We start from the raw sequence: 26937 nt of genomic DNA on the forward strand, positions 1-26937 counted from the left end.
ATCAGTATCGCTTATTACTTATATCTCGGAAAATGACATACTGCAGAAATTACACTCTTCATAGTGGAGTCGATATTTGCTTTCTCGGGGCACCTGGGTGGCCCGGTCAGTTGAGCATCCGACTTCGGCTCGGGTTGTGATCTCGGGGTTTGTGGGTTCAAGCCCCACGTCAGGCTCTCTGCTGTCAGTACAGAGCCCGCTTCGGATCCTCTGTCCTCCTCTCTCTTCTGCCCCTCCCCTGCTTGCGCGCATGCGCGCTCTCTCGCACGCTCTCTCTCAAAAATCAACGTTTATAAAAAAATTTTGCTTTCTCTGTGAGAATGTATTTCCATTGCTTTCCTTGTTGATTTGCAATTTAATAAACATAACAAAATTTTTATCCTAAAAACAGAGAAACCCATTCAGATAGGTTTTAATAAAAATGCAAGTAAAAACATTTTTTTTAGCACCATGCCTAGAACTAAGTAAATGCTTAGTAGATGCATGGTAAGTGTGTTGTTTTTTTTCCCCTTTTTGGACTCCCAAGTCCTACCCTTCTGAAAGTCTGCAGTGGCTTGGGCTTTAAAATAGATATGATTTATGAAATGTTCTTGTCAGTAAAGATTTCAAGTACTTGATGCACTTGAAACCACAGCAGCAATTTATTCTTGATTCACGTTGATAAGTAATGGTCCTGCCTAATAGTAGCCAACACTTTGAATTTTTGTGCTTTCAGAACATTTCATAAATTTTATTACATAGTTCAATTATGTATTTTTACATAGTTGTATTTTACATAGTTTTTTTTTTTTTACATAGTTGTATTTTACATAGCATTTTACATGTAAAATACATGTATTTTACATAGTTCAATTATGTAATTATCCTGTTTCAGTGAGAAAAACTAAAAAGACCAGTATGGGTTTTTTGTTATTTTTTTTTAATTGTGAGCTTGAATGGGAAAATTGTGAGTTTTTATGGGAGGGGCTGACCTATTTTCTTTAAAAAAATTATTTTTAATGTTTATTTATTTTTGAGAGAAAGAGAGCACAAGCGGGGGATGGACAGAGAAAGAGGGAGACACAGAATCCAAAGCAGGCTCCAGGCTCTGAGCTGTCAGCACAAAGCCCAATGCGGGGCTTGAACTCACGAACTGCAAGATCTGAGCTGAAGTCAGATACTTAACCGACTGAGCCACCCAGGCACCTCTGGACCTGTTTTCTTTCTAGCTTGACTTTTATGTAGTATCTGTCCATTTGGGGCCTATCTTTGCTTATACGTCCAGGTGAGATATTGACGTCAGGGGATTGAGACCCGCTCAGGATTCATCTTGAATTAGGACTCAAACTGTCACGATTCCTGTTGTATGTCACAAGACTATTTTAAGAAGTTAGAAGAAGAGCAAGAAATTAGACCGAAAGAAAGGAGAAAAAAGGGATTAATGTAGGTAAAAATTGTATTTAATGAGTTAGAAAACAGCAAAAAGAGCTAATAAATAAAATCTACAAGCCAATTGATAAAGAAAAACAGAGAAGGCCCTAATACACAATGTGAGAAATAGTTACCCTACAGATGTATTAAGACGCGAGTGAAATGACACATGTAAAAAGTTATTTGTTGTGATATCGTTTTTAGTAGGAAAGAATTGGAAACAACCAAACTATCAAGAGGGTTCTAGTTAAATGAATAATGGAACTCTAAATTGTGGGAGATTGTGCAGCTGTGTAAAAACTGTGCAGTTGTAAAAAAGAAAAATTATGTAAAAATTGTATATTGCTTACATATATTATATAATATATATTATACGTGTATTACATAATGGGAACACCTTATGTATATATTCTGGAGAATCTTGACGATATTGTTAAAAACAAGGTATTTAGTAGTATGTATACTATGCTATCCATTTGTGTGGAAAAGGAAATTAAGATTTATATATTTATGTTGATCTGAATGTACATTTACAAGTCTCTGGAGAGGCAAACAGAAAACTAACAGGAACAGACACTTGGGAGGAACGTGAACTGGACAGATGGGGTACCGTGAGAGGCTCCTTTCCATGGCCATTTTATTGAGTGAGTTTATTACCTAGTTGAACAATTAGGTAAAATTCTATTTGAAAGAGCTTATTTAACAGATTAAATGTTTTTGAGGAATCATTTTGGGGAAGGAAAAAATGAGTTGGTTCTATTTAATTCAGCAATACTTAACAATTCTGTACAAAAGGCAAGGCATAGTTGGGAATAAAGAGATCATATAGGATTATAGCCTTCCAGTCACTGAAGATACAGTCATGCAGGCAGGCAGACACAAGTGTAATACAACTAAATACAGCAGAAATCCAGAAGCAGCCCAGTGGATGAGCAGGGAAGGGAATGTGGGAAGACCTTGCAAAGGAGACATGGCTTGAAGCCGACATGGAGGGACATACAGGACTTTGACAGCTGGTGATGGGGGAAGCAGTGGGCAAATAGGGACAAAGAGGACATCTTTTGGATGGAGGGAGATGTGCATGGAAAATCAGGGGGCTGGAGAGCGTATGCGTGGTTTGCTTGCTAACGGAGTAGCGTGGCCATTTCTGTGCAGTGGGTGTGAAGGCTGGGTTTACTTGTACAGGGACGGTCTTGTATTTGGATGTATGTCTGAATACGATCTTTTTTTTTTCATGGGTGATTGCAAACATGCACAAAAGTAGGCAAGATAGAATAATGCAGCATGTGAACTTCAGCAGTTACCAACTCTACCCACTCTACCCTCCAGCTCTCGCCATATTTTGGAACAGATCCCAGATAACATTTCTTCTGCAAGTGTTTCAGTATCTAGCTCTAAAAGATAGGGACTTTCTCTCTTTTCTTTTTAACCAGTTGGAGTGCAGATTTCCTGTCGCTTCATAGATGACAACTAGTTAATTTTAATAGTTTTTATTTGTTTAAATCAATGAATAAGGTTCACAGGTTGCAATTGATTGATATGTCTTTTAAGTCTCTTAAGTTTTCTCTCCATTTTGTCCCTCCCTTGTCATTTATTTGTTGAAAGAATACAATTGTTTGTCACAGAGCATTTCCTCCTGTCAAGGTTTTACAGATCACATCCCTGTGGCCTCGATCCGTGCATTCGTCTGTTGTCTGTGCTTCCAGTAAATTGATAATTGAATCTAGGGGCTTGACCAGATCCAGGGTAGTTCGTGTTTGTTTTGGTTGGCTAGATTTTGTTTTACTTTATAGGCGGTGTTATCGTTTCCTGTCAGGGATTTGATGGTCTCTCTTTTTCTGATTTTAACAGCCACCACTGATCATGTTTCCATTTTAGTCATCCTTTACAGAGTAAAAAGAACAAACCAGTACACGTCTTGGTTTCCATGACATCTCTAGTCTTTCACTTCGTATCCCTTATGAAGAAAGATCCTGTGCAGTAGAGAATTTTTAAATATAAATCTAAGAGTCACTGGTTTCAAGTGACCTTTCAAAACTGGTGTCAAGAAGTTGCAAGATGTTTTCTTGGATGAAAACTAAATGTATCTCGTTTTAATGGATTTTCACAGCCTTGATTATTTGTGTTTTGTACTTCACTAGATTGTTCTTCCAGTGCGTTAGAAGTAAGGCAGCAGGGAAGCAGTGGTGTGGAAGTATCCCATGGCAGGTAGGAATTATTCCTGTCTTCAGACCTGCTTCGTTAAGACTGTTTAATCTGCAGTGTTGCCTGAAAAGACTTTGAAGTCCGGTATAAACTGGTTTGTCTTCATCATACTGTCCCTGAAAGATCTTTTCTTTAAGCAGCATGGGCCATGTCAGGTCTTTTAATTCAAAGGACTATTTGGTTATAGTGAAGATTTAATGATTTGCCTCCTATTTCACTTAAATATTTTCCGAGGTTTTAATTGTAGTCACTGTTTTCTCTAGGGAAAATTTTGGATTCACCTGACTAACTTCAGCATCTTTTTATGGACTGCTGACTCCTTGATGTTGGTATAAATGGGGTGTGATTCATAAGCTCCTGGCACATGAGAGACTCACAGATGCCTGGTGCCTGAGGGGCTAGGCCAGGGAGGCAGCCACACTTTCATTGGTGGAGGTGTAGCTTGAACTTGTAACCCTAGACTCGCACAATGAAACCTTCCTAAAGCCAGACTCAAAGCAAGCTGAGGGTATTGTATAGGTTTGGGGATAGGTTCATCCAAGAGAATAGTTTTTCATGAGAGGTATACAATGTGGCTATTACAATTGCAGAAGCACTTGATTTGGTCACTGCTTGTCCTTGAAGCCTGGGAAAGCAGTGGTCATGATCAGAGAAGGAGCCGAGTGTTGGAAGTTCTGTTCAGAAACTAATACTCTCTGAGTTAGGCACATGGTCTTTCCTAGAGGCAGAAATGGTCCCAGGAATGTTCAGAAATACTGGACTACTGTTTCCATTTCTTCTGGGGGGGGGGGGGGGAAGGCATTCTAGATAGAAAGCTTGCATTGACGTTTTATATGAAGATTATTTTGTCTTTTAGGAGCCCGGTTCCAAAGAACATCCTGTAACCCACAAGTGTGAGAGTGCCTCTGAGCCACTTCATTATCCTTCCAACCAGCAGAGAAACCCGTTCAAGGTACTTGACAAGAATCAAGAACCGTCTCTCTGGAAACAGTTCACCAAAGGCGAAGGTGAGAAAAAGATGGCTGACAAGAATCAAAAGGAAAAAGATGTGTTCTTGGATCCAAAGAAGGAATGGAAGGCTGAATCCAACTGCTGGATGAAGAAAGATCTCTCCTCTGGCCTGGAGGTAAAGAAAAAACAAGCTGCAGGTCAAGAGAAGCATGGAGTGGAGAAAGAGTTTCAGTGTGAAGCAAAGGAGAGCAAAGGGACGCACAGAAGAGACCTTTCTGGGGTTGAATCCAAACAGGGCCACGGCGATGAGCTGAGAAAACCGTCCAGATCTCTTCAGGAGAAATCAAATGTTGAGAGTCATCATGTCCAAAAAACATCAGAGCCTCTAAGGGAAAAGGAACCCAAGCCTTTGCCTGGAATTACTCATGGTCAGAACCCAACAATCAAGCCCCAGACAGGGGGCCGCCTCAACAAAGAGCACTCCAAGAGCCGGGAGGCTAGAGAAGCAAAGGCAGGGGGTTACCCAAGCACGCAGTCCGATCAGCACTCGGAGCCTCGGGATGTGCCTGCCCCACAAGGACCGTCCACACAGTGCGCACCAGCCGCTGCGTTGCGCCCCCTGGGAGAGGGCCCAGAAGCGGGCTCCAGCCACGGTGACCGTGGGCAAGGTACTGCTGTTTCCCCGAAGCCTCCCTTGCTCTTTGACTTGACTCTGGACTCACAGAATGAGAACTGCCTTTCATTCCCTGGTCAGAGCGTGCAAAGAAACACATCTGCCGCCTCAGGAGTTTCCAAGAAGGTAGAACCTTCAGACCCGGCAGCCCAACGTGTGTACCTCACGACACAACTGAAACAAAAGAAGGTAACTGCTGAGCTGCCGTGTGCTTTATTTTTGTTTTTGTTTAAAAAAATTTTTTTAAGTTTATTATTTTGAGAGAGAGAGAGCGCGAGTGTGTGCGCACCTGCTTAGCGGGGGAGGGGCAGAGAGAAGGAGAGACAGACTCCCAAGCAGGCTCCATGCCATCAGCACAGAACCTGATATGGGGCTCAAACTCACAAACTGAGATCATGACCTTAGCTGAGATTTAGGAGACGCTTAACCGACTGCACCACCCAGATGCCACCCGTGTGCTTTGTTTCTAAGGTCAGAACATTGCTTTCTGTGGGCCGCAAACCAGTCGGATAGGTTAATAGGACAAAGGTTTTGCAGGTGGTTAGTTTGTCTTTGCCTAGGCTTATATTTTCAGGGTCAGTAGATCAGCTGGGTTTAAAAAAAACAAAAGCCCCCAAAAAACAAAAAAAAACCATGGTTTTCACACATACACTTAATGGACCATAATTTCAGTTTTCACATTTTAGGGTACTTTAATTTGAAACTGTTTTTCTAACAACTGGAGAAGAGAGAATCTTATAGGAGGTGTTTTTCAGAGCACACTGAAATCCGTGAACCTCCAGGCGCTTCCAGACAAGGGTCAGAAGTTGCTTAAGCAGATCCGGGAGTTGGAGGAAGCCCTGGGAGCTCTTGCCCTCTCCCCAGAGCCAGGTGAGATGGGCTGCGCCCCAGAACTCAGGGTTTGCGTGAACTTTACAAGAGACATTCGAGAAGCCCTTTTGATAAAGAAGACACTGATTGATTCACCGCTCCTTTTGATGATCTACTTCTGAGCTTTTCAGAATTACACTTGTGATTTAGAAAAACTTCCTGCATTGCCTATGGACTCCGCTCGTTCCCATTGGTTAAGAGACTTTCAATGCTGTGCCCTTGAGGTCTTCCCGGCTCATGGGAATAGAAGTGGTCCCACCCTCTCCTGACCTCCTCCCGCACAGATAATTCCTTTGCTTTCCTCAACTGTAGCCTATTCTTTCCTTGTTTTGTTTTTGAACAGACACTAATGAGAAGAGTGACACTCAAGTACCACAGCAGAGGAACCTCACCAAAACTGCCACTGACCTCCCTCGCTTGGTGCCTCCCCTACCCCTGCATGATCAGGGACTGCAGCCTCTGGGTTCTCAAGGACTGAAAGCCGTCTGCCCTCTAGCTGCTGGGGGATCCAGCGGGTGCTATGGAGGTAAGATCCAAGGGCCTGGCCCTGCTGTGAATTGCTACACCTCCAAGTTCAATGCTGCCTAGCAGGTGTCTCTGTGCCCATGTGAAGAGAGAAGCCATTCTGGAATTGTGAATTGCCCCTATAATAAAGACTGTGGTGCTCGCCGGGTTTCCACAGTGTTTAGGTTTCTGTGCCTGCCTTGTTCACGGGCCTTATTCAGTCAACGCAGTGGCCGGCACATGGGAATCATCTGGTAAATGTAAGTGAAAACTCAAACCCACGCCACCACGAGGTAGGCAGACCAGCGGGCACATTTGCACTCCTGTGTGCGTGTTAAGGTAGGGGAGAGGAGCGACGTGAGTCAAGCTGATGACCAAAGAGCCACCGAGAGCAGAGCCACCCTATTTAAATTAGTGCTTCTGTCCTAAACTTTCCAGAAAACAGTGATTCAGAAGTAACCGCAAATAACGATGCCATTAGAGCCTCAGATATGTCCTAAGATGGGTTGGTTTGCGGATCAGGAGTTGGGACCTGATGAGCTCACTGGTTAGGTGGGCTGGCAGCGACTGGAAAAGCCAAGGCCAGTTTTCTCCCAGCTGAGGACCTCTAGAGGGACAGAAAGAGAAAAGGAGAGACGCAAGGAAGCAGAAAGAGGAAGGAAGGGGAGAAAGTCGAGGAGCAGTAGTTAACAGAGGGTAAGAAATAGGCTCGGTGCCAGACGAGCTGAGGCTTGTCTAAGAGGGAACGGAAAATGCATGTGTTTGAGTAGCAGGACAGTCCTGGCTGAGAGCACTGCTGTGAGAGCATCATTCAGTGAGCATGATGGTGACTGAGTCACCTGGACAAAAACGAAATTATGTTAGAGTCTTAAGGTGAGAAAGTATATAATACGTTTTGGAAAGCATTCCATTAAAATGGTTTATCGTTTAAAAATATCGTAAACGTTAAAAATATTGTAACGTTTAGATGGTTAATTGCTTGCCGTTTATCTAGAAACCATATTTGGGACACCTCATCCCTGACACTGCAAACAGCTGAGGTGTGTGTCTAGCTGTTCCCTGTGGGACGAGGGAGAGCTAATACCGCCTGGCTCAGGGCGGTCAGCGTGTGACACGCATGTCAGGGGCTGTCTCCCTCTCTGCCCGAATTAATATCCACAGACTTCCACTAGCTCGGCCTTGCCTGTTGCTGACTTCCCTTCTTTGTCCAGCCCCGAGGATCTTTTCTTCCTGAAATAACAATGGCACTATTTTTTCCTCTGCCACCTCTCCGAAGCTGGGGGGAAAAAGAAACACATCCAAAACATTACAAGTTACCTCTTTATTATCCTTTCTGTTATTTTGCCCTTTATTAGAATGTGTGATTAAACAGACAGAAAATGGGGATCGAGGGGCCTGGGAGGCCAGGAGAATTGAGAGGCAAGAATCTGTAGTCCGTGCAGATTGATTATCTGGCGAACCACGAATTGCCGGGGTGAAATACTTGTGACACCTTGAGTGAACGCCTGTTTGTCCCCAGGCCCTCCCAAACCAGATGGCCCTCACGCAGTGTGGAAAATCATAAGTAAAGCCATTGACGAGCTACATCAGTCACTGGAGTCGCGGCCTGCCGAGACAGCTTTGGCAGAGGATCCCCCCGGGCTGAAGGTGAGCCGGGGAAGATTCCTGGCGCGGAGTGTCCCTGCACCCACAGACCCTGGGTCTCTGCCCGGCAGAGTGCCGTCCTGGTGGATCTTTCCTACGGATAACGCTTCCGCGGCTTCTCTTGTATTTTCTCCTCCTGCTAAACAGTGAGGAAAAAAAAAATAGTTTTTTTTCCCTAAAGCCATAAAATTATAGAAGTCTATAGCAGTAAAAGATCCATTTACGGAGCTTCACTGGGTGCCACGAGGATGCGAAGGAATTGCGCTCTTAGGGAACTAGTTGGGGGGAGTGCACATGCAACAGATATAAGCCAGCCGGAAAATGATGCAAGAACAGAGGTACAGTGTGCATTGTAAGGGACCGCAGACAGTATGCAGCATACAGAGGAATCAAAATAAGGGAGAAGTCACTCTAGGTAAAGAACTCTTCGTTGCCTGCCTATTCCGTGCCTTAAAGAAGTTGCAGGCTAAAGATTACCGAGAGGGTATAAGCCGAAGGCTCCGTCAGAGAGGAGATACAGAGCTCGATTATTAACGAGTGAAGAGCGAGGGCAGCAGGTGGCGCTACTGAGCGGGGCAGCCCCGGCCATGCAGCCTGGCATAGGGAAGCAGCTCAAGAAAAATGACGGAATCACTGTAGAATTTTGAGCGAGGCGTTTTCTGAAGATTGTTGTTGTGGCGGAGCACAGGATAAAGTGGAGTGAGAAAAGACTGGAAGGGGGTGTCAGTCACAGGGCTGTTGAAATTTAGGACTCACAGTGTAGATTGGGACATTGCCTACAGAATGGAGACTCACGTTTAAAGGAAAATAAGGAAGAGCCATCGAAATGGCTTCGTCAGTGAAAGGAAGGTGGCCAGTCAGAGGTCTTGGCAGCAAGCAATAGAAACTGCCTGGCGATCAAAGCAGACACACCAAGACTCTCCCTTGAGGGGGTAGGGGACGCTCTTGATAGACGCTCTTGATAGACATGCTGGCTGGTAGGTGCAAGTCTGTCCCAGGCACACCAGGACATATGGTCCCCCTAGGTCAGAGGCGGACTCGGGGACATCCGAGGAGCAGTGAGCAGCCCCGTGACAGCTAGGATATTGGGAGGATCACTTCTAGACATGAGAATCGGAGAGCATGGAGTCCATGTAGTCAGGATCCAGCCCCTCATGAGGAATTTGTACTCAGCTTTGGATTCTTACCTCTATTAGGTCCCTTTGCTACTGCACCAGAAGCAGGCGTTGGCCTGGTTACTATGGCGGGAAAGTCAGAAGCCACATGGAGGAATTCTGGGTAAGTCTGACATTATGATAAGAGTCGACATATGTTTTGTAATTTTTTTCTCTCCTCTCCTCTCCTCTCCTCTCCTCTCCTCTCCTCTCCTCTCCTCTCCTCTCCTCCGCCTCTCCCCTCTCCCCTCTCCCCTCTCCCCTCTCCCCTCTCCCCTCTCCCCTCTCCCCTCTCCCCTCTCCCCTCTCCCCTCTCCCCTCTCCCCTCTCCCTTTCACAAGAGCACGTGTGAGCCAGAAAGAGGCAGATGGAGAGAGAATCTTGAGCAGACTCCACACTGAGCACAGAGCCCAGTGTGGAGCTCAGTCTCACAATAATGAGATCATGACCTGAGCTGAAATCAAGAGTTGGACACCTAACCAACTGAGTCACCCAGAGATGCCCCCTCATTTGACCCTGTCACCAGCTCTGGGGTGGGCACTATGATCCCCCCTGTTTACAGATGAAGAAACTGAGGCGCAGGGTGGGAAAAGCAACATACTCAAGAGGTGAGGTCGTGGTAGCACACAGTAGAAGCTGACTGTGGCTCATTAAGCAGAAGGAGAGTTCATTCTCTGGTGGCACAGAGAGTGTCTGGGAGATGTGGAGAGCCAGGCTGGAGACCAGATATCTAGGAGCATGGCCAAAGCCAAGTAATAAACTCAGTGTCCTGTGGAAACTGTCATGGCTGCTTTGCTCAAGCACCAGAGGAGAGCATTGCCACCCTAGAGTCGGAGACTCCTGTCCCCACCGTTTCCTGCAGAAAGGATGTCACAGGGAACCTCATTTCTCACGTTGCTTACATCTGAGTTGAAATCTTATGTGAGTTGAGTGCATGTGATCTCCAGAGCCAGGTCACGCTGCCAGGGACTTAGGTGCAGGGGACCCTAGAAAGTAAGTTTTCCAGGCTCTGCTTTGGAGACTCCTCAAACTAAAATTTTCCAAGGGGTTCAGCTTCTAGAAAACATGACAGACGGCCATGATGGCTAGTAAGTGGCCGTGTTGGGGATCCTCAAGTTTCGATGATTTGCTAGGAGGATGCACAGCATGTGGTCGTACTCATGGCTGTGATTTGTTACAAAATAAAAAAAGTAGGGGCGCCTGGGTGGTTCAGTCGGTTAAGTGTCCGACTCTTGATTTCGGCTCAGGTCATGATCTCATAGGCTTGTGAGATCGAGTCCCGCATCAGGCTCCGCGCTGATGGGATTCTCTCTCTCTCTCTCCCTCTCTCTCTCTGCCCCTCCCCACTCTCTGTCTCTGTCAGAATAAAACAAACTTTAAATAAGTTAATTAATTAATTAAATTGATTTTGATTTGCTAGAAATCGAAGTCAGCAAAGGAAAAAGGCACATGGGGCAAAGCTCAGGGGATACCAGGTGCAGGCTTCCAGAGACCTTTCCCAGTGAAGTCACACAGGGTGAGCTGTGATGACACATGTAAGATGTTACCAAGCGGGGAAGTTTGGGCCCCAGGTGTTTACTAGGAACTGGCCACAATGGCAGCTTCCGGCCTGTTGGGTCCTGAAATTCCAGACTCCCAGAAGGAAAGCAGCTGTGCAGCATAAACCACATCATGTGGGCACAGTTTAGGCACAGTGAGGCGCTCTTACAAGGTCTGGGAATGGTGGGAACCCTGCTTGAATTCGTGTTCCCACACGCCAGCCCAGGGCCGACCTTGTCAGCGGGCCTTTCCCGGGATGGGGGTCAGATGTGTGGTGCTAACTCTGTCTGCATGGTAGCAGGGCCAGAATGCGAACCAGAACCCATGCTGTGACATTTTATTTCTGCTTATGTCAGAATGCTTATTGAAACTGTTCAGGTGAGGATGAGAATATTCTGTAGGGTACAAACAATAAATTAGGTAAGTTCAGTGACTGGCACAATGACACCACCCAAGAAATGTTCATTTATGGCGCTCTTTGATGAATAAATGAAGGGAATGGAGAAGGACTGTTTTGAACGAACTCCACCTACTGGATCCTTTTGCTTTGGCGGAGTAAGAAATTAAAAAGACCAGGCAATACCACCAAACTGAGATAGATGTCCACGTATGCATCCGTTAAGTAACATTTCAGCATGCAGACTAGAATAAAATCTAAGTCCTAAGTTCTAAGTTTTGCAAAAGTCACGGTAAGTGCCTTTGATCTAGATAGTAAACAGCCAGAGCTAGGGTTCGTCTTCAAACACAAGGTGAAGGATTTGTCAGGCTTGGAAAGGACCTAGATCCACACCGGCAGCACAGCAAGGGCTAAGGTCTGCCAGTGGCTTCTCTCTTCAAGTGGAGGTGATGCTTTGCCCTAAGTAATGGACTGTCCGATTTTTATTGTTGTTTTCCAGCGGATGATATGGGATTAGGAAAAACTCTGACAATGATTGCACTCATCCTGACCCAGAAGAATCGGGAGAAAAACAAAGAAGAAGACAAAAACCTGGCATTGACCTGGCTTTCCAAAGATGGTATACAGATAGCCTGTTATTTCCTAAGTGGACATTTTTAAGAGTAGACATTTTTAAGCTCTGAAAGAACACGTTTGGTCATACTTAATTCATCTATTGGAAGACTAGTGTTAGACTCATTCCTGTGCCGTCATTTCTGATGCTAGATCTGCTTAATTACAAGTGGTCATTTCTCCTTTTGCTATAAACTTAGCTTGACCTGTAATTAGAAAAAATTTTATAGAGAGAGCCAAGGCGCTGGAAGGGCTCTGATGATTATTTCTGTTAATGTTGAGGACATAACCATAGGTTAGGTACAAATTAGTTAATATATAGTTTTCTTAAGGAAGGTCTGTCACAACCTCAGATTTTAGCCACCATAGCAGAAGCTGTTTTCCAAGTGTTCTGAAATTCCAGAAGTTTCCAAATTCTAGACAATTTCTACCTTATCTCAACCTCTGTTTGAAAGTAAAATGTGCAAGTGCATTAAAGGTCCTACATGTAACATATTGGCATCACCACATCACGTGGAAGTTGCTAACATCCGCCAAGACAGTTGGCGGGTCAGTTGGTAGGACTTTTATAAACCTGCCGTCCATTCTCAGGGCCTCTAATGAACACGGTGGCAGCCGGGTCCTGTGCCCCTGGGTTCATACAAAGAGATGGGGGTGCGGGCAATGGTACAAATACTCCATCCCTAACCCATTCCAAAGCAAGCTTGGCTTTTCTGAGGGGTTTTGTACTTACATTATAATGTGGATGTAATTAAATTACACTTTTCAGAGAAAATAATACTCTCCTGTGACGAATCCACTCGGGACGAGATAGGAAATGATCCTACCTCTGCCTCCTCGCCACTGTGGAAGCATATTGTTTTTTCTAGACTGAGGCCACGTACTGTACTTTCCCTCCTCAGCCTTTCTCTGTCTGACATTTGTACAGGGGAAAACATATACGTGTTTTGAGTTGACAGATCACCTCTTTTATTTCCCATTCTGTGGTACCCTGTGCGTGGAAGTAAGAGCAGCAGTTTGTTAAAAATATCGATTGAGGGGCGCCTGGGTGGCTCTGTCGGTTGAGCGTCCGACTTCGGCCCAGGTCATGATCTCGCGGTCCGTGGGTTCGAGCCCCGCATTGGGCTCTGTGCTGACAGCTCGGAGCCCGGAGCCTGTTTCAGATTCTGAGTCTCCCTCTCTCTCTGACCCTTCCCTGTTCATGCTCTGTCTCTCTCTGTCTCAAAAATAAATAAACATTAAAAAAAAAATTTTTTTTTTTTTTTAAATATTGATTGAAAGAATGAAAGTCAAGAAAAAGAGGAAATGCCTTCAAGGAGTCAAAGACGGTTGAATGAGCATAACGAGGTGCTGATTTTTTTCCCCCCTCAAGACTCCTCCGAGTTCATTTCCCATGGAACGCTGATCATCTGTCCTGCTTCCCTGATCCATCATTGGAAAAACGAGGTGATGAAACGTGTGGGCAGCAACACACTAAGAGTCTGTCTCTATCATGGGCCCAATCGGGAACAACGTGCAAAAGTGTAAGTGTGGAAATACGGCGGTTGGTGTGAGCCCTCGGCATCTTGGCTGAAGGGGCCTGTTGGCCTTCCCCGCTCTCCCTGGGCTTTCACTTAATCAGGGCTGATGATTTGTGAAGACCAAGGGCACTGTCGTCAACCCAGCATCCTTCACCTGTGAGAAGAGATGCAGCTTGTAAGAGAATGGTGTTCTTTTGCTGTATCCTTGTCCCCGTCCTCAACAGGAGCTGCCATATGAGGTAGCCTGAGGTGTCTGAGTTGTCAGCCAGGGAGCAGCAGCATTTCCTCTGGAACAACGGGATCTGCCACAGTCGCTCATGATTGTTGAATATCTGAGTCCAGCTTCACGTTCTTCTTCTGTTCGTGCACATGCAGCCAGCCCAGTCAGCCCAGTCTTACAGAGCATTCTGATAGACTATTAAGGATTGTGTGATACAGACTGGTGCTCTTTTTCACATATGAACCATCTAAGAAGTTTTAGACTCAAGGGTTAAGGGTGAGACCTAACCAAATTCCTCAAGGGAGATGATCAGGAAGGAGGAATGAAAATCCTTCCCCATAGGGTCATTTTAGTCCTAATCTTTGCTTTTGGTTTTCAAGGAATTATTTTTTGGTAAGATTTTATTTTTAAGTAATCTCTACATCCAACGTGGGGCTTGAATTTACAACCCCAAGGTCAAGAGTCACATGCTCCACCGACCGAGCCAGCCAGGAGCCTCTAAAGGAACTGTTTTTTGTTTCTAATTGTGATATGATGGTCTGCGTTGGATACTTGCTGTCTAGTCAAGAACAGAGTTGTTTCTGCTTCCAAATAATCTCCCCAACCTCTAATACTAGAAATTTGACCTCCTAAAGAACAGTGAGTTGCACAATTGGGGGCCTTCAGTCTTACAATACACTCTCATGAGTGAGGGTCGCCTCAGCGGATGAAAAGTATCAGGGCAGCAGTGACAGGCCTGCGTGCCTTCTCCAGCAGAGTGCTGTCAGTGGCCTTTGTTCCAGATATTTATTAGAAATAAATTACACCCCACTTGATTTGCACTTTGAGCATATCTGGTTTGGTGTTCCGAATGCGCTAGTTGACAGTTTGGAATCATTCTTAATTCTTCTTCTCTGTGTGAGACAAAGGCAATGTGTAGACTGCACTCCCTCTGAATTAGGCATATCATTTTTATCAGAAGCATTTATGGACATTCGCCTAGGTGCACAATGTTACGTTTCGTTGGAAAAAAGATTTGTACCTTTTGTTAAGAATCTTTACGTGTAGAGTACAGGAGAGGTAAACTCCAAGCTTACAGCATGTATTTTTGTACCCAAATGTCAAAGCTGGGTTAATGGGTTTTCAGAAATCCGTTATAGAATCATAAGACGAAAGATCAGCTATAGATGAACAATGCTTTGAGAGTTTCTTACCTCCCTGAGACGTCAGTATCAATCTAGGTCAAATCATTACTAAATGTTAATTCTCAATCCTATGCTGCTTCTGTTATTGCCAGATTGTACCAAGCTTAATATGATGCCAGCCAGAGGTTTTTCTTTCTGACTCGTGGGATGGGAACAGGGAGGCTGTTTAGTAATAGTGAGCAGGCTATAAAAATGATCGGATGTCAGAGCTAAGGAAGCCTAGTGAGTAAAGTTTACCCCTCCCAAACCATGTGTGTGTGGATTATGGACATGAGTTAACGAATTCTGCTGACTGTCCTTGCAGCCGCTCGCATTTTTTATAAACGGGTCATCCCCGCCTGTTTTGTCAGTCACGGAGGGATTGTTTACTGCTTACTCTGTGTTATATCTGGGCAGACTGTCTACATATGACATCGTGATCACTACCTATAACCTTCTGACCAAGGAGATTCCCACACAGAAACAAGAGGGAGTGATCCTGGGTGCAAACCCCAGCGCGGAGAAGGTGAGTCTGGGAGCCGCCAGGGAAACTGGAGCCACACCTCACTTAACTGGAGTCTTTCCGCAGCATCAGAGTAAGGAAAGGTACCTTCCTGGGAGGGCAGGAATGGCCTAAACATTCCACCTGCGGAAACAAAGAGTTCTTCCCTCTGTTCCTTCTCTTTTATTTTAGACAAACTCATCAGCAGTAAAGGTTGAGGTTTGGCACAGTATTTAGTTGCTTTCTTGAACTAATGGTAACTACGTTATAGTTGTAATGGTACTCATCACATGAATATGGGAAGCCCCACTTGCAATTTTTAGAGTCTTCGGAGTATATACTCTTAGGGGTGTGTGTGTGTGTGTGTGTGTGTGTGTGTGTGTGTGTGTGTATTCACACACACATACACACACATATTTAAAAAAAATTTTTTTTAATATTTATTTATTATTGAGAGACAGAGAATGAGCAGGGGAGGAGCCGAGAGACGGGGAGACACAGAATGTGAAGCAGGCTCCAGGCTCTAAGCCGTCAGCACAGAGCCTGACGTGGGGCTCAAACTCACCAACTGTGAGACCACGACCTGAGCCGAAGTCGGACGCTCAACCGGCTGAGCCACCCAGGTGTCCCGATATATATATATATTTTTAAGTAGGCTTCACATCCAGTGCAGAGCTGAATGTGGGGCTTGAACTCATGACCCTGAGACCAAGACCCGAGCTGAGATCAAGAGTTGGACGCTTGGGGTGTCTGGGTGGCTTGGTCAGTTAAGCGTCCAACTTCGGCTCAGGTCATGATCTTGTGGTTTCAGGGTCAAGCCCCACATCAGGCTCTGTGCAGCTCAGAGCCTGGAGCTGCTTTGGATTCTGTCTCCCTCTTTCTCTGCCCCTCCCCCACTCATGCTCTTCCTCTGTCTCAAAAATAAATAAACAGTAAAAAACATTTTGTTTTAAAGAGTCGGACACTTAACCGACAGCCACCCAAGCACCCTGGGGCATTTTTTATATTCAATGTGAAGACCAGTATTTTAGTACAAGTATTTTTGTATTAAGCCATTAACAACTGCCTCTCCACCTCCCAGAAAAAGGGTTGCAAATAATAAGGCTACAAGAGGGCCAGAAGCTAAACGATAACCAGACAAAAAACCCTGAATGTTTGCTAGGATGGCCAAGTAGTCCCAGTTATACAGCACAGAGGCTTTATTGCATCATTACCGTGGGGCTTTTTTTCTCTTGAAAATACTGTGCTGTTCCAAGAACTAACCTAGCCATATTCAGGCTAATCTCTAGAATGCTTCTCCAGTCAGAACAACTCTTGACTTCTTGCTGGTAATTAACGTTTGAGGTTCTCCAGTGGCTCCTCATTGCTTTCAGGATCAAACCGTAGTCCCGTTGCAGGACGCAGTAGACCTTGTATGAACTTGAACTTGCACGTCCCTCATCTCCCACCCCCTGCGCCTCATGCTCACTTGTACCAAGGGGCGGACACCTGCCCTGCGCTGTCATGCTGCTCTCCCTCCGAGTGGAATGCTTTGCCTCTGTTCCTTTTCTAGGTTGGTTGGTTGGTTGGTTATTTATTTATTTATTTATTTTTACCTGCTTTGAGAGTTCTTTAATCCTCTGGTTAAATGCCTCTCCTAGACCTTGTGCTTACTTACGTCATAGCACTCTGCACATTCAGCGAACGTTAAGGATCTACTATGTGCTAGATGGTGTTTCAGGTATTAGGGATGTAGCAGTGAGCCGGACTGAGTAGATTTTTCCGGCGTGTATTGAATTACCCAGCAGGACTTAATATATAAACATAATGCTAATCTGGATGCCTGATTTTCTTCCCTGCCAAATTGTGAGCTCCTTGAGTCTAGGAACTGTCCTTTAAGTCTGATTTCATATCTTACGCATAAAAGTAGACCCGTCAGTACAGTTCTAGTGAATTTTTATAAATCTGGTCAATATGTTATTGAGTGAGTGAATTTCCAGGCTTGACACCTAGTGTAGTCCTGACCCATGGCCATTGCTCAGAAGTGGGTAGAAAGGATAAAATGAACTTAAGTTAAAACATTTTACTACTAAGCATCTTAAACCGAAAGTTGGGGGCTCTCAAGTTGACTTGTTTATTTCTGCCCATTAAGAGTTTCCACTTTTGGTTTCTTCAGCTCAATTCTTATTTCAGTATACCTGATTTAAGCCCTCAAACTTGAAGGTAAGAATGGATCCTCCATACTTTTTCATATTTTCCCTTAACTTCTTGAAGACGTGTACATTCTCCCATACAGTTGATGGATTTCACTTGGGTTTCTTCCAGGATATAGCAAAAACACCTTTGCTTCGAATAGTCTGGGCTCGAATCATATTGGATGAAGCTCACTGTGTTAGGAACCCCCGAGTGCAGACTTCCACAGCTGTGTGCAAGCTAGAGGCCCACGCCCGTTGGGCTGTCACCGGAACCCCCATTCAGAACACCTTGTTGGACATGTATTCACTGCTGAAGTGAGTAAAACTCTCCAGGATTATGTCAGTGTGAACCGTGTCAATAACCCTTCATACTTGTTTCATATCTCATGATAAAGTTCCAGAGTGTGCCAGATTATCTCGGATAGCAGACGGCAAACCTGACAACCTTTAAAGGACAAAAGAATTAATATCCATGAGAAAATAACCAGTTGATTGATTGGCAGGTACAAGACTTTGATGACATCCAGCCCCCGTGTGTGAAAAAATACAGGACGGATTAAAATGAAAGGAAACAAAACCCTCTTTCTTCAGTCCGGTGAATGTTCTGGGCTTTTTCCACTTTAAAGCATATGTCCTAGGGTCAGGCCTACTATTTTATTCGACGCAAACAGAAAAGAATGCTGATTTTAAAGTACTTGCTTTAATTCAAGTCCGCCTGCAAGAGGATAGGGAATTTCTCTGTCAACCTTTGAAGCTTTAGGAATAAATTCTATCTACTGATTGCGTGTTTTGCTGTAGCAATACGGACAATGTTAATGGGAAAATTCACATTTTATAATGTGGTTTTATTACTTGACTTGGATCCTTTTGATATGTCTGGCAGAGCTTTTCTATGAAATTCACTGTTAAAAATGATTGAATGACAGATGTAACAGAAAATCTGATTTCTCATCTTTTCTTTTTTAACGTTTTATTTTTTTATTTTTGAGACAGAGAGAGATAGAGCATGAACGGGGTAGGGTCAGAGAAGAGGGAGACACAGAATCTGAAACAGGCTCCAGGCTCTGAGCTGTCAGCACAGAGCCCGATGCAGGGCTCGAACTCATGGACCGTGAGATCATGACCTGAGCTGAAGTCAGACGCTTAACCGACTGAGCCACTCAGCCGCCCCTGATTTGTTTCTCATCTTAATGTGTTTCCTTGGACCCTTTTCTCCTCCTTGAACTATCCTTCAATACTTCCTTCCTACTCTCTGTCTTCTTCCCCAACAAAAACAGATTTCTCCGTTGCTCACCATTTGATGATATCCGACTGTGGAAGAGCCAGGTTGACAATGGTTCAAAGAAAGGAGGAGAACGGTTAAGTATTTTAACCAAGAGCCTTTTGCTGAGGAGAACAAAAGACCAGCTGGACCCCACCGGCAAGCCCTTGGTAATCTTACTTTCACGCGTCCCTGGGCGAGGCCAGGGAAAGGGGGGTATCCGTATCCCTGCCTTGGCTTGACCAGCCATCTGCTTTGCTCCTGGGGGTCTCTGAGTGTCCCGTCTTCCTGTGAGGGGGCCCCGCAGCAGTCCTGATTTAGGACAGGGGGAAGTGCTGGCCAGGCTTTGACTAGGTTTCCAGTGTCCACTGTGGGGATTTACTCTCTAATGCTCAGGTCATTTGTCTGACTTCACCGGCTGCTTTCTCCTCCTCCAGGTGATGCTACCCCAGCGGAAATTTCAGGTGCACCGATTAAAGCTCTCTGAAGAGGAAGAGAATGTTTACAGTGTCCTTTTGGCAAGATCCAGGTGTGTGCACTGAGGAAGCACCTCACATTTGTTGTTGTGTTATTCCTGTCCCTGCTTGGGAGTGAGTCCAGGCTTGAGGAATACGGGATTCCTCAAACTGCATTTATGCTATTATCGATGAGTTTGGATATCTGTGTTCCTCCTGTTTGCTTGTTTTTTCTCCCTTTTTCTCTTACCACCCACTCCCCGACTCCCCTCTGACTCATATACACACTATGTTCTTCATAGGCACTAGAAGCCTATGCGAGGGCTTCTTCCTTGCATAGAAGCCCTACAGTGTGGTCACTGTACATCAGTTCTATCTGGTCCTATGGGGCCGTATTGGGAAGGAACATCCCTTTGACCTTTGACCTGTTACTGAGCATCTGATCGGACTTAAACAAAGAAACTGCTCTGTAATCCTTGTCGTCTCTTCTTTATGGTGTCTCTAAAACTCTTGTCCTTCCCTAAATTCCAGATTTACTCTCTCCCTCTGGGTACCTCTCACTTCCAGTGTGAATATGTTTTTTTCTTTGTAAACTCATGTAATATTCTAGTATTTATTAATAAACATAAACTAATACTAATTAATGTTAGTGTTACATTAATGTGTTGTAAGTTAGTAGTAAGTTATCATTAAACATAATATTCTATAATATTAATGTGTTTATTAACCCTTATCAATCATTTAAAAAATGATTTGGCTTTTAAAATAATTAGTTTTCATTACCTTTGGCCAGTACTTGCCATGAGCCTGGCTTTATTCTAACAGATCTCCCCTTTATAATTTTGCAGGGTCCTACCGCAAGCACAGTTAAGCAGTGACCATTGTAAATGTCTTTGGTCGTAGCAAACATTATATGTCCATTTTCTCTTTCGATCTGAGGCAGGTCAGCTCTGCAATCCTACCTCAAAGCAGGGCACGAAAGTGGAGGCAACCAGTCTGGAAGAAGCCCTGATAATCCATTCAGTAAAGGTAAGCAGTGGGACCCTCATAAATACATACAAGAAATGAAAATGTGGATTTAGAGACGGGACATTATGAATCCTTTTTTTTTTCCTTTTTTTTTAATGTTCATTTATTTTTGAGAGAGAGAGAGACAGTGGGAGTGAGGGAGGGGCAGAGAGAGAGAGAGACACAGAATCCAAAGCAGGCTCCAGGCTCCGAGCTGTCAGCACAGAGCCTGATGAGAGGCTCGAACCCATGAACCACAAGATCGTGACCTGAGCCGAAGTCAGACCCTTAACCGACTAAGCCCAGGCGCCACTATGAATTCTTGATCTGAGAGAGTCGATCTTAGCAAGGAACCTCAAACCAAGCCAACCCAAGCTGATCTCCATGCACCAGGCCTGGTGATGTAAACTTCTTTTCAGTTACTTTTGAAATCTGCTTTATTAAAATGCAAGTAGGTCTGCAAAGAAAACCTATGTTTCATTTGGCTTAATTGGTAGGGAAGTCAGTTACAGCCGTGTTACCGAATCTCAGATCAGAGAAGTTCACAATGGCCTCCGTGAGTTGGCGATTCCTCCCCATATTTGTGCTTTAAATCCCGTACTGTTTCTTGTGGTTTGTTTTCCTTTGTGGAAGTGGCTCGGGAGTTTGGGTCCGGCGGGCCTGGAGCCTCTGCGGCCGCGGACTCACAGCGGTCTGGCACCCCCCACGTACTGTTGACACAGCTGCTGAGACTCCGCCAATGTTGCTGTCACCTTTCTCTGCTGACGTCGGTAAGAAAAGCCCTTTGCGTGCATCTCCACAGTGGCTGCCAGAGAAGTCCATTTCTTCTGTGCCGGGGTCCAGCTGCTGGATCAAGGGAAATGGCGTTTTGGGGTGCTTCTGGGTTTTGGTGGGGCAGAAAAGTCTTACTTATTTTAGTTTTCACCGATTTTGAGATAATTCCCCTAGTATTGAGAACAGGTTTTTTGTTGTTGTTTTTTTTTTTAAGTTTATTTATTTTGACAGCACAAACAGGGGAGGGGCAGAGAGAGAGAACACCCCAAGCAGGCTCTGCACTGTCAGTGCCGCGCATGGCGCGGGGCTCAAACTCACGAACCCAGAGATCACAACCTGAGCCCAAATCAAGAGTCGGGCGCTTAACTGACCGAGCCACCCAGGCGCCCCGTGAGACAGCTTTTACTGTTCTTTTTGTAAATAAACTTTATTTTAGAATGGAAAATGTCATTTTGTGAAAACCATCCATGAATACTTTGGTATTTGAGGATGCCATAAAGCCAATTTAGCTACTAGTCTTTTCTGCCTTCTGGTGGTATTGGGGCTTTTAAGGCTAGTTGTGAAAACTCGAGTATTTATATAATTGGAAAAGTGGCGCTCACATCTGATAGAGGCACGTCCATAATTAAGATGAGTGTTTTTCTTTCTGAGGAGCTGTAGTAATGTGTTTTGATGACAACAGCTTAATTAACTGTACTGCTTCCGCTGGGGAAAAGAGAATGGTCGTGGAATCTGGCATTTCTCTGAGAAGTGCCATCATTTGATTTATGTTTAATCTGGTGAACAAACTTGCCAGACTGCATTCTGGGCAGGGTTTCTCTGAGGAGACACTGATGATGAATTAGAAGACAGTTGGCTGTGTGAAATGTTAGATGGTCATCACTGCCTTGGCAAATAACCCGTCTCGCTGCCTCGACTATGCACCACCAGTTCCCATCTCCTGTATTCTTCTCAGGCCCTGGACCCGGCAGAACTGAAAAGTGAGGGCCTGGTCCTTTCTCTGGAAGAGCAGCTCAGTGCCTTGACGTTGTCCGAACTCTGTGACGCGGAGCCTTCTCCCATCATTTCCCTTAATGGGGAATGTTTCAAGGCGGAGATCTTTGAGAACACAAGAGCAAGCAGCAAGGTACTTTGGTCACCTCCGTTCTGGTAGAGAAACTGGGATTCCTCGCGCAGGTTCGTGTGTGCGAGGGGCACGTTGGTCCACACACATACAGCTCTTGCATTTCAGGGGTAGAACTGTTAGATTTTAGCTGGCGCGGCTCCGCCTCCAGTCTTAAATTCTGACTCTATTTCACGAGTAAAACTAGGCTTTCAGAGGGTGACCTGGGCCAGCTGCAGCAGCAAGGCAGATTTTCAGTCACGGATTGTGGGAAGGCTGCCTCTCAGGTTTACGCCAGTGGCGGGGCCTAAGTGAGCCAACAGTTTGTTTCGGGAAAGCTTTAAGGGACAACCACAAAGGGTTGACCCTGGAGACTGCTGTAATCCATCTGAGCGCCAGTTGCTTGGGCTTGCTGAAAGGCATCCATCTTGTGAGTGTTATTTCCTAAATAGCCTTCTATCTTGGTTAATCGTTTTTGTTCCCATTTTCATGAAAGCTTCCTAAGGCTGAAGCATTCCGGTAGAGGGAGGCTGAGGTGTGCTGTAACCTGAGTCCTGCCTTTCTGCTGGCTGGCTTGGGGCATCCTCCATGAGGCTGTGCACCCTGAGAGTGGAGAGTGGAGAGTCTCCCTCGCGGCTGCTGTCGAAGCTGCCATTCCCAGCCTCAGCCTCTTTTCCAAGGCTTTAAAAATAATAATAGTTTTATATATATGCATATATGTATATATGTATGTATGTATATATACACATACATATATATATATAACTTAAAAAAAAAATATATATATATATATATATATATATAACTAGAAATGAGGTCACTGCCAAGGGAATGGTGTTACTTAAGAACTATTTAAAAAAAATTAAAAAAAATTTTTTTTTAATTTTAAAAATTAAAAGACAATTTTTTTTTAACATTTATTTATTATTGAGAGACAGAGAAAGACAGTGCATGAGCAGGGGAGGGGCAGAGAGAGAGAGAGAGGAAGAGACACAGAATCCGAAGCAGGCTCCAGGCTCCGAGCCATCAGCACAGAGCCCGATGCGGGACTCGAACTCACAAACCGTGAGATCATGACCTGAGCCGAAGTCGAACACTTAACCGACTGAGCCACCCAGGCGCTCCAAGAACTAATTTTAATTAAATTTTGAAAGTATTTACTGAGGTCTTGACCACCAGCAAGTGGGAGAAAACATAAGAAGAACACCGTATGTGGACGGACTTCATGTCCTCGCACCTTCAGAGTGAGCTCTTGGCTTAGAACACAGAGTCCTCATAGCCTGTGCTCCTCATCTAATACTCGGGTGATATATATTCACAAGACTTCTTCGTGCAAGCCCATTAAGAGTGGCTCAAGCCACTTCAGGCTTCACGTGGAGCAGGGAGTTTGGGTAGAACACACCTAAACTCCTGCAGAGTGTTGCTGGAACTTGACCCCAGCTCGTGGACCATGACTCCAGCCCTCCCACTACAGTTTTCTCAGGAGACCTCTCGCCAGCTTGTTTGTGTGGCAGTCCGAGCACTTTCCACAGCCCCAAGTCTCCAAGACACGAGGGGTTTCATATGCCTGCTTTTTTTGCTCCCCACGAATTCACAGTGGTCCAGTCCTGCACCCCACATCCTGCCCAGCGTGTTTGTTCAGATAGGAAAGCAGCCTCGCGAGCGGGGGTGTCTAGTGGTGACCTCTTTAACAATAGCAGCATGGGACAGAGCCCTGAGGGCACCGAAGGGTCCGTCTGAGTCAGCTGCTTGTTCACTGATGACGAGTCTGAGCCCTTCACCAGGAGTCCCAAAGGGGTACAGCTGCGTGACGGCACAGTAAGAGCTGTCTTCGTCTCCTGATTCCTGGTCCGGTTTTCTTCCTCCTCCACCATCCTGGGGATACACTCCAGCCCTCCAGGCTTTCCAAAGGTCATTCGCATTAGCAGTCGCGAAGAGTGAACCCAGCGGCTCTCCCAAGTCGCGCTCGTGTTCTTACCAGCTGCGCCTATGTGGACTCACATGTGCTCTGAGTGGGGTGAGAAATACCCAGAGAGCTTCTTCGGAAGCTTAACAGGTGTTGCTCAGATTGGACGGGTCCTCTTCTTCAACAACCTGTGGAGCAGGCCTTCAGGGGAGGAAAGTGACAAACCAGCATTTTAGAAAGAGCCCCCTGGCTGCAGAGAGGAGAATGGCCTAGAGTGGGGTACGACCAGAGGCAGAGAGGCCAGTTCAGTAGTTCAGGGGAGGGATGATGGAAAAAAACAAATTTACTGCAACTTACATGTGTTAAATAACGTTTCCCAGATTTCATCTCTGTTGGTGGAATTGGAGGCAATCCGAGGAAATGGAGGGTCCCAAAAGAGGTAAATGTGTTCTTTTGTTATCCAAGTATTGTTTGTAATTCATCAGGAAACTTTGACATTGCTGATAGTTCTAAGTGTTAGCTTTTTATAAATCAAGGACCTTAAATCATCCTCTGGAGAAAGCACTGAAGTTAGAGCACAAATTCTCTATGATTTCTAGTTTACATATTTGTGGCATTGATTCAGAAGGAAATCCCTAGAGGATCAGAGTAAGTTAAGCACCTGGAGAAGTGTTTAAAAGTAGAAAACCATAGGGGGCGTCTGGGTGGCCCTGGCAGTTAAGCATCTGACTCTGGATTTTGACTCAGGTCATGATCTCATGGTTCATGGGATCAAGCCCTACGTCAGGCTCTGCGCTGACAGTGTGGAGCCTGCTTGGGATCCTCTCTCTCTCTTTCTCTTTCTCCCCTTTCCCTGCTCACACGCATGCATGCTCGCTCTCTCTTTCTCTCTCTCTCTCTCTCTCTCTCTCTCTCAAAGTACATAAATAAATATTTTTTTTAAAGAGGTAGAAAAGCTGGGGCCCTGGGTGGCTCAGTCAGTTGGTTGAGTGTCCAACTTCGGCTCAGGTCATGATTTTGTGGTTTATGGGTTCAAGCCCCGTGTCAGGCTCTGTGCTGTCAGCCTGGAGCCTGCCTCAGATTCTGCGTCTCCCTCCCTCTCTTGTGCCCCACCCCCACCCCCAACTTGTGCTTGCTCACTCACACACGCTCTCTCTTAAAAACAAATATTTTTTAAAATGCTTTTCAAAAGGTAAGAAAACATCTCAAGAAAAATAAGGGAGTAACAGATGTGAAAGGCAGGGGTGAGGCATGGATCAGGGAGCCCCACGGTGCTGGGAATTTTCCTGAGTTGGGTGCATGGACCCATTTGTTATATGTTATCCTTACCTGTGTGTTACAAACCTGCATTTGTGTATATGGACTAATTTGATTTAAAAACTTAAAACTATGGGGTGCCTGGATAGCTGAGGTCATGATCTCAGGGTTGTGAGATCGAGCTCCATGTCGGTCTTTTGCTGTGTGTGGAACCTGCTTACAATTCTCTTCCTCTAAAAAAGAGACAGAGATAGAGATTTATAGATAGATGTAGTTATAGATACAGACATATAGCATGGAGGCTGGGGGGTGGGACTAGAGATGTCCCAGCATCTTGTTGTTGTGGCTGGCAAAGGGAGGGTGGCCTGTATCCCTTTCCTGCAGGACCACAGATCTCTGGGTGAGCACTAGGCCCCCAAATGCTAGGAGGCTGCAGTCCTTAGCCGCCACTTTATTCTGACCTCCTTTAGCTTGAGATACATCGCACCCTGGATCTGGAAACAGCCAGCAGCATTATAACCTTAAAATGTGACCTGAGCGTGCGCCTTTGCCCCCCAGGGAGCAGAAGGCCTTTCCTCGTCCACATTTGATGACTGACTCTTAAGAGTAACAGGGACGTGAAGGCCCTGCAGATGAATTTGTTTCCTCTCTGCCTGGGGCTGATGTTTTGTTCTCCGCTTGCTTCCAGCGTCATCGTCTCCCAGTGGACCAGCATGCTGCATGTGGTAGCCTTGCACCTGAAGAGGCACGGCCTGACTTACGCCACCATCGATGGCTCTGTCAGCCCCAAACAGAGGATGGACCTGGTGGAGGCATTTAACAGCTCCAGGGGCCCTCAGGTATGAGCTGGTCACATCAGAGCTCTGTAGTCGAGAGCAAATTATTCTCAGTTATATACAGAGAGCATTCCGGTGTAGCAGCTCAGCTATCAAAACATTCATTGCCTTGCTCCCTCCACATGCTGTTAATTTAGGAGGCATTTATTGGCGTATGTATCAAAGTGTGCAAATCCTTTAAAGAGAATAAAATATGAGGGCTGTAGAAGCAGAGGAAGAGCAGAACTGGTTGGACTGAGTGAATCTTTGTGGAGGAGGCAGGCCTTGAAGGTTAGGTGGGGGTTTGACGAGAGGGAGTGTGGGGAGAAACGAAGTAACAGCAAGAACACGGAAAACTTTGGTGGACTGATGGGCAGGAGCATTCACAGCGGCAGGCGTCGGGGTACAGAGACCCAGGGAATGGACGGAATCTGGTTAATGGAAAGTCCGCTGCGCCAGCCGCCCCAGTGCTCTCAACTGTAGTATTTGTGTATTTTGGCAGGCATGCATGCCTTGTGTTTTGAGGTTGACCCACAAAAAAAATACGAAGTGAGTTTTCTTAAAGGTGAGGCATGGGAGATAACATCTCAGAGTTTTGGGCCGGCAGAAGGAAATTTGATAGGGAGTGATCTTGGGCTTGAACCTGAGACAGAGGGAGAGCTGTAGTAGGAGGCCAAATCCATATAAAGGGAATGCTGTGCTTTCTTTTGAAGGTTATGCTAATCTCTCTCTCGGCTGGAGGTGTTGGCCTAAACCTGATTGGAGGAAACCATCTTTTTCTTCTGGATATGCACTGGTAATGATTCTGGATTCTCCTTGCA

General features: G+C 45.4%; 1 protein-coding gene across 2 annotated transcripts in view; it reads left to right on the top strand.

Annotated features, from left to right (window-relative positions):
- The window catches only part of TTF2 (transcription termination factor 2), a 41488-nt gene that overhangs the window by 10101 nt on the left and 4450 nt on the right, over positions 1–26937 (top strand). For both annotated transcript variants that reach the window (XR_003970842.1, XM_030325269.1), the window contains exons 4-21: positions 3552–3618; positions 4472–5428; positions 5995–6109; positions 6453–6635; positions 8133–8260; positions 9454–9535; positions 11847–11966; positions 13332–13482; positions 15280–15388; positions 17669–17853; positions 18816–18969; positions 19237–19328; positions 20198–20283; positions 20896–21032; positions 21992–22162; positions 24425–24483; positions 25990–26140; positions 26830–26912. Coding sequence is in view for 1 of the 2 variants with exons in the window: in XM_030325269.1 (XP_030181129.1) it covers positions 3552–3618; positions 4472–5428; positions 5995–6109; positions 6453–6635; positions 8133–8260; positions 9454–9535; positions 11847–11966; positions 13332–13482; positions 15280–15388; positions 17669–17853; positions 18816–18969; positions 19237–19328; positions 20198–20283; positions 20896–21032; positions 21992–22162; positions 24425–24483; positions 25990–26140; positions 26830–26912 (3030 nt within the window). In the remaining variant the exon portion in view is untranslated. The remainder of the gene's footprint in view (positions 1–3551; positions 3619–4471; positions 5429–5994; positions 6110–6452; positions 6636–8132; positions 8261–9453; positions 9536–11846; positions 11967–13331; positions 13483–15279; positions 15389–17668; positions 17854–18815; positions 18970–19236; positions 19329–20197; positions 20284–20895; positions 21033–21991; positions 22163–24424; positions 24484–25989; positions 26141–26829; positions 26913–26937) is intronic.

This window comes from Lynx canadensis, chromosome C1 (genome assembly GCF_007474595.2).
Source record: "Lynx canadensis isolate LIC74 chromosome C1, mLynCan4.pri.v2, whole genome shotgun sequence".
Lineage (NCBI taxonomy): Eukaryota > Metazoa > Chordata > Mammalia > Carnivora > Felidae > Lynx > Lynx canadensis.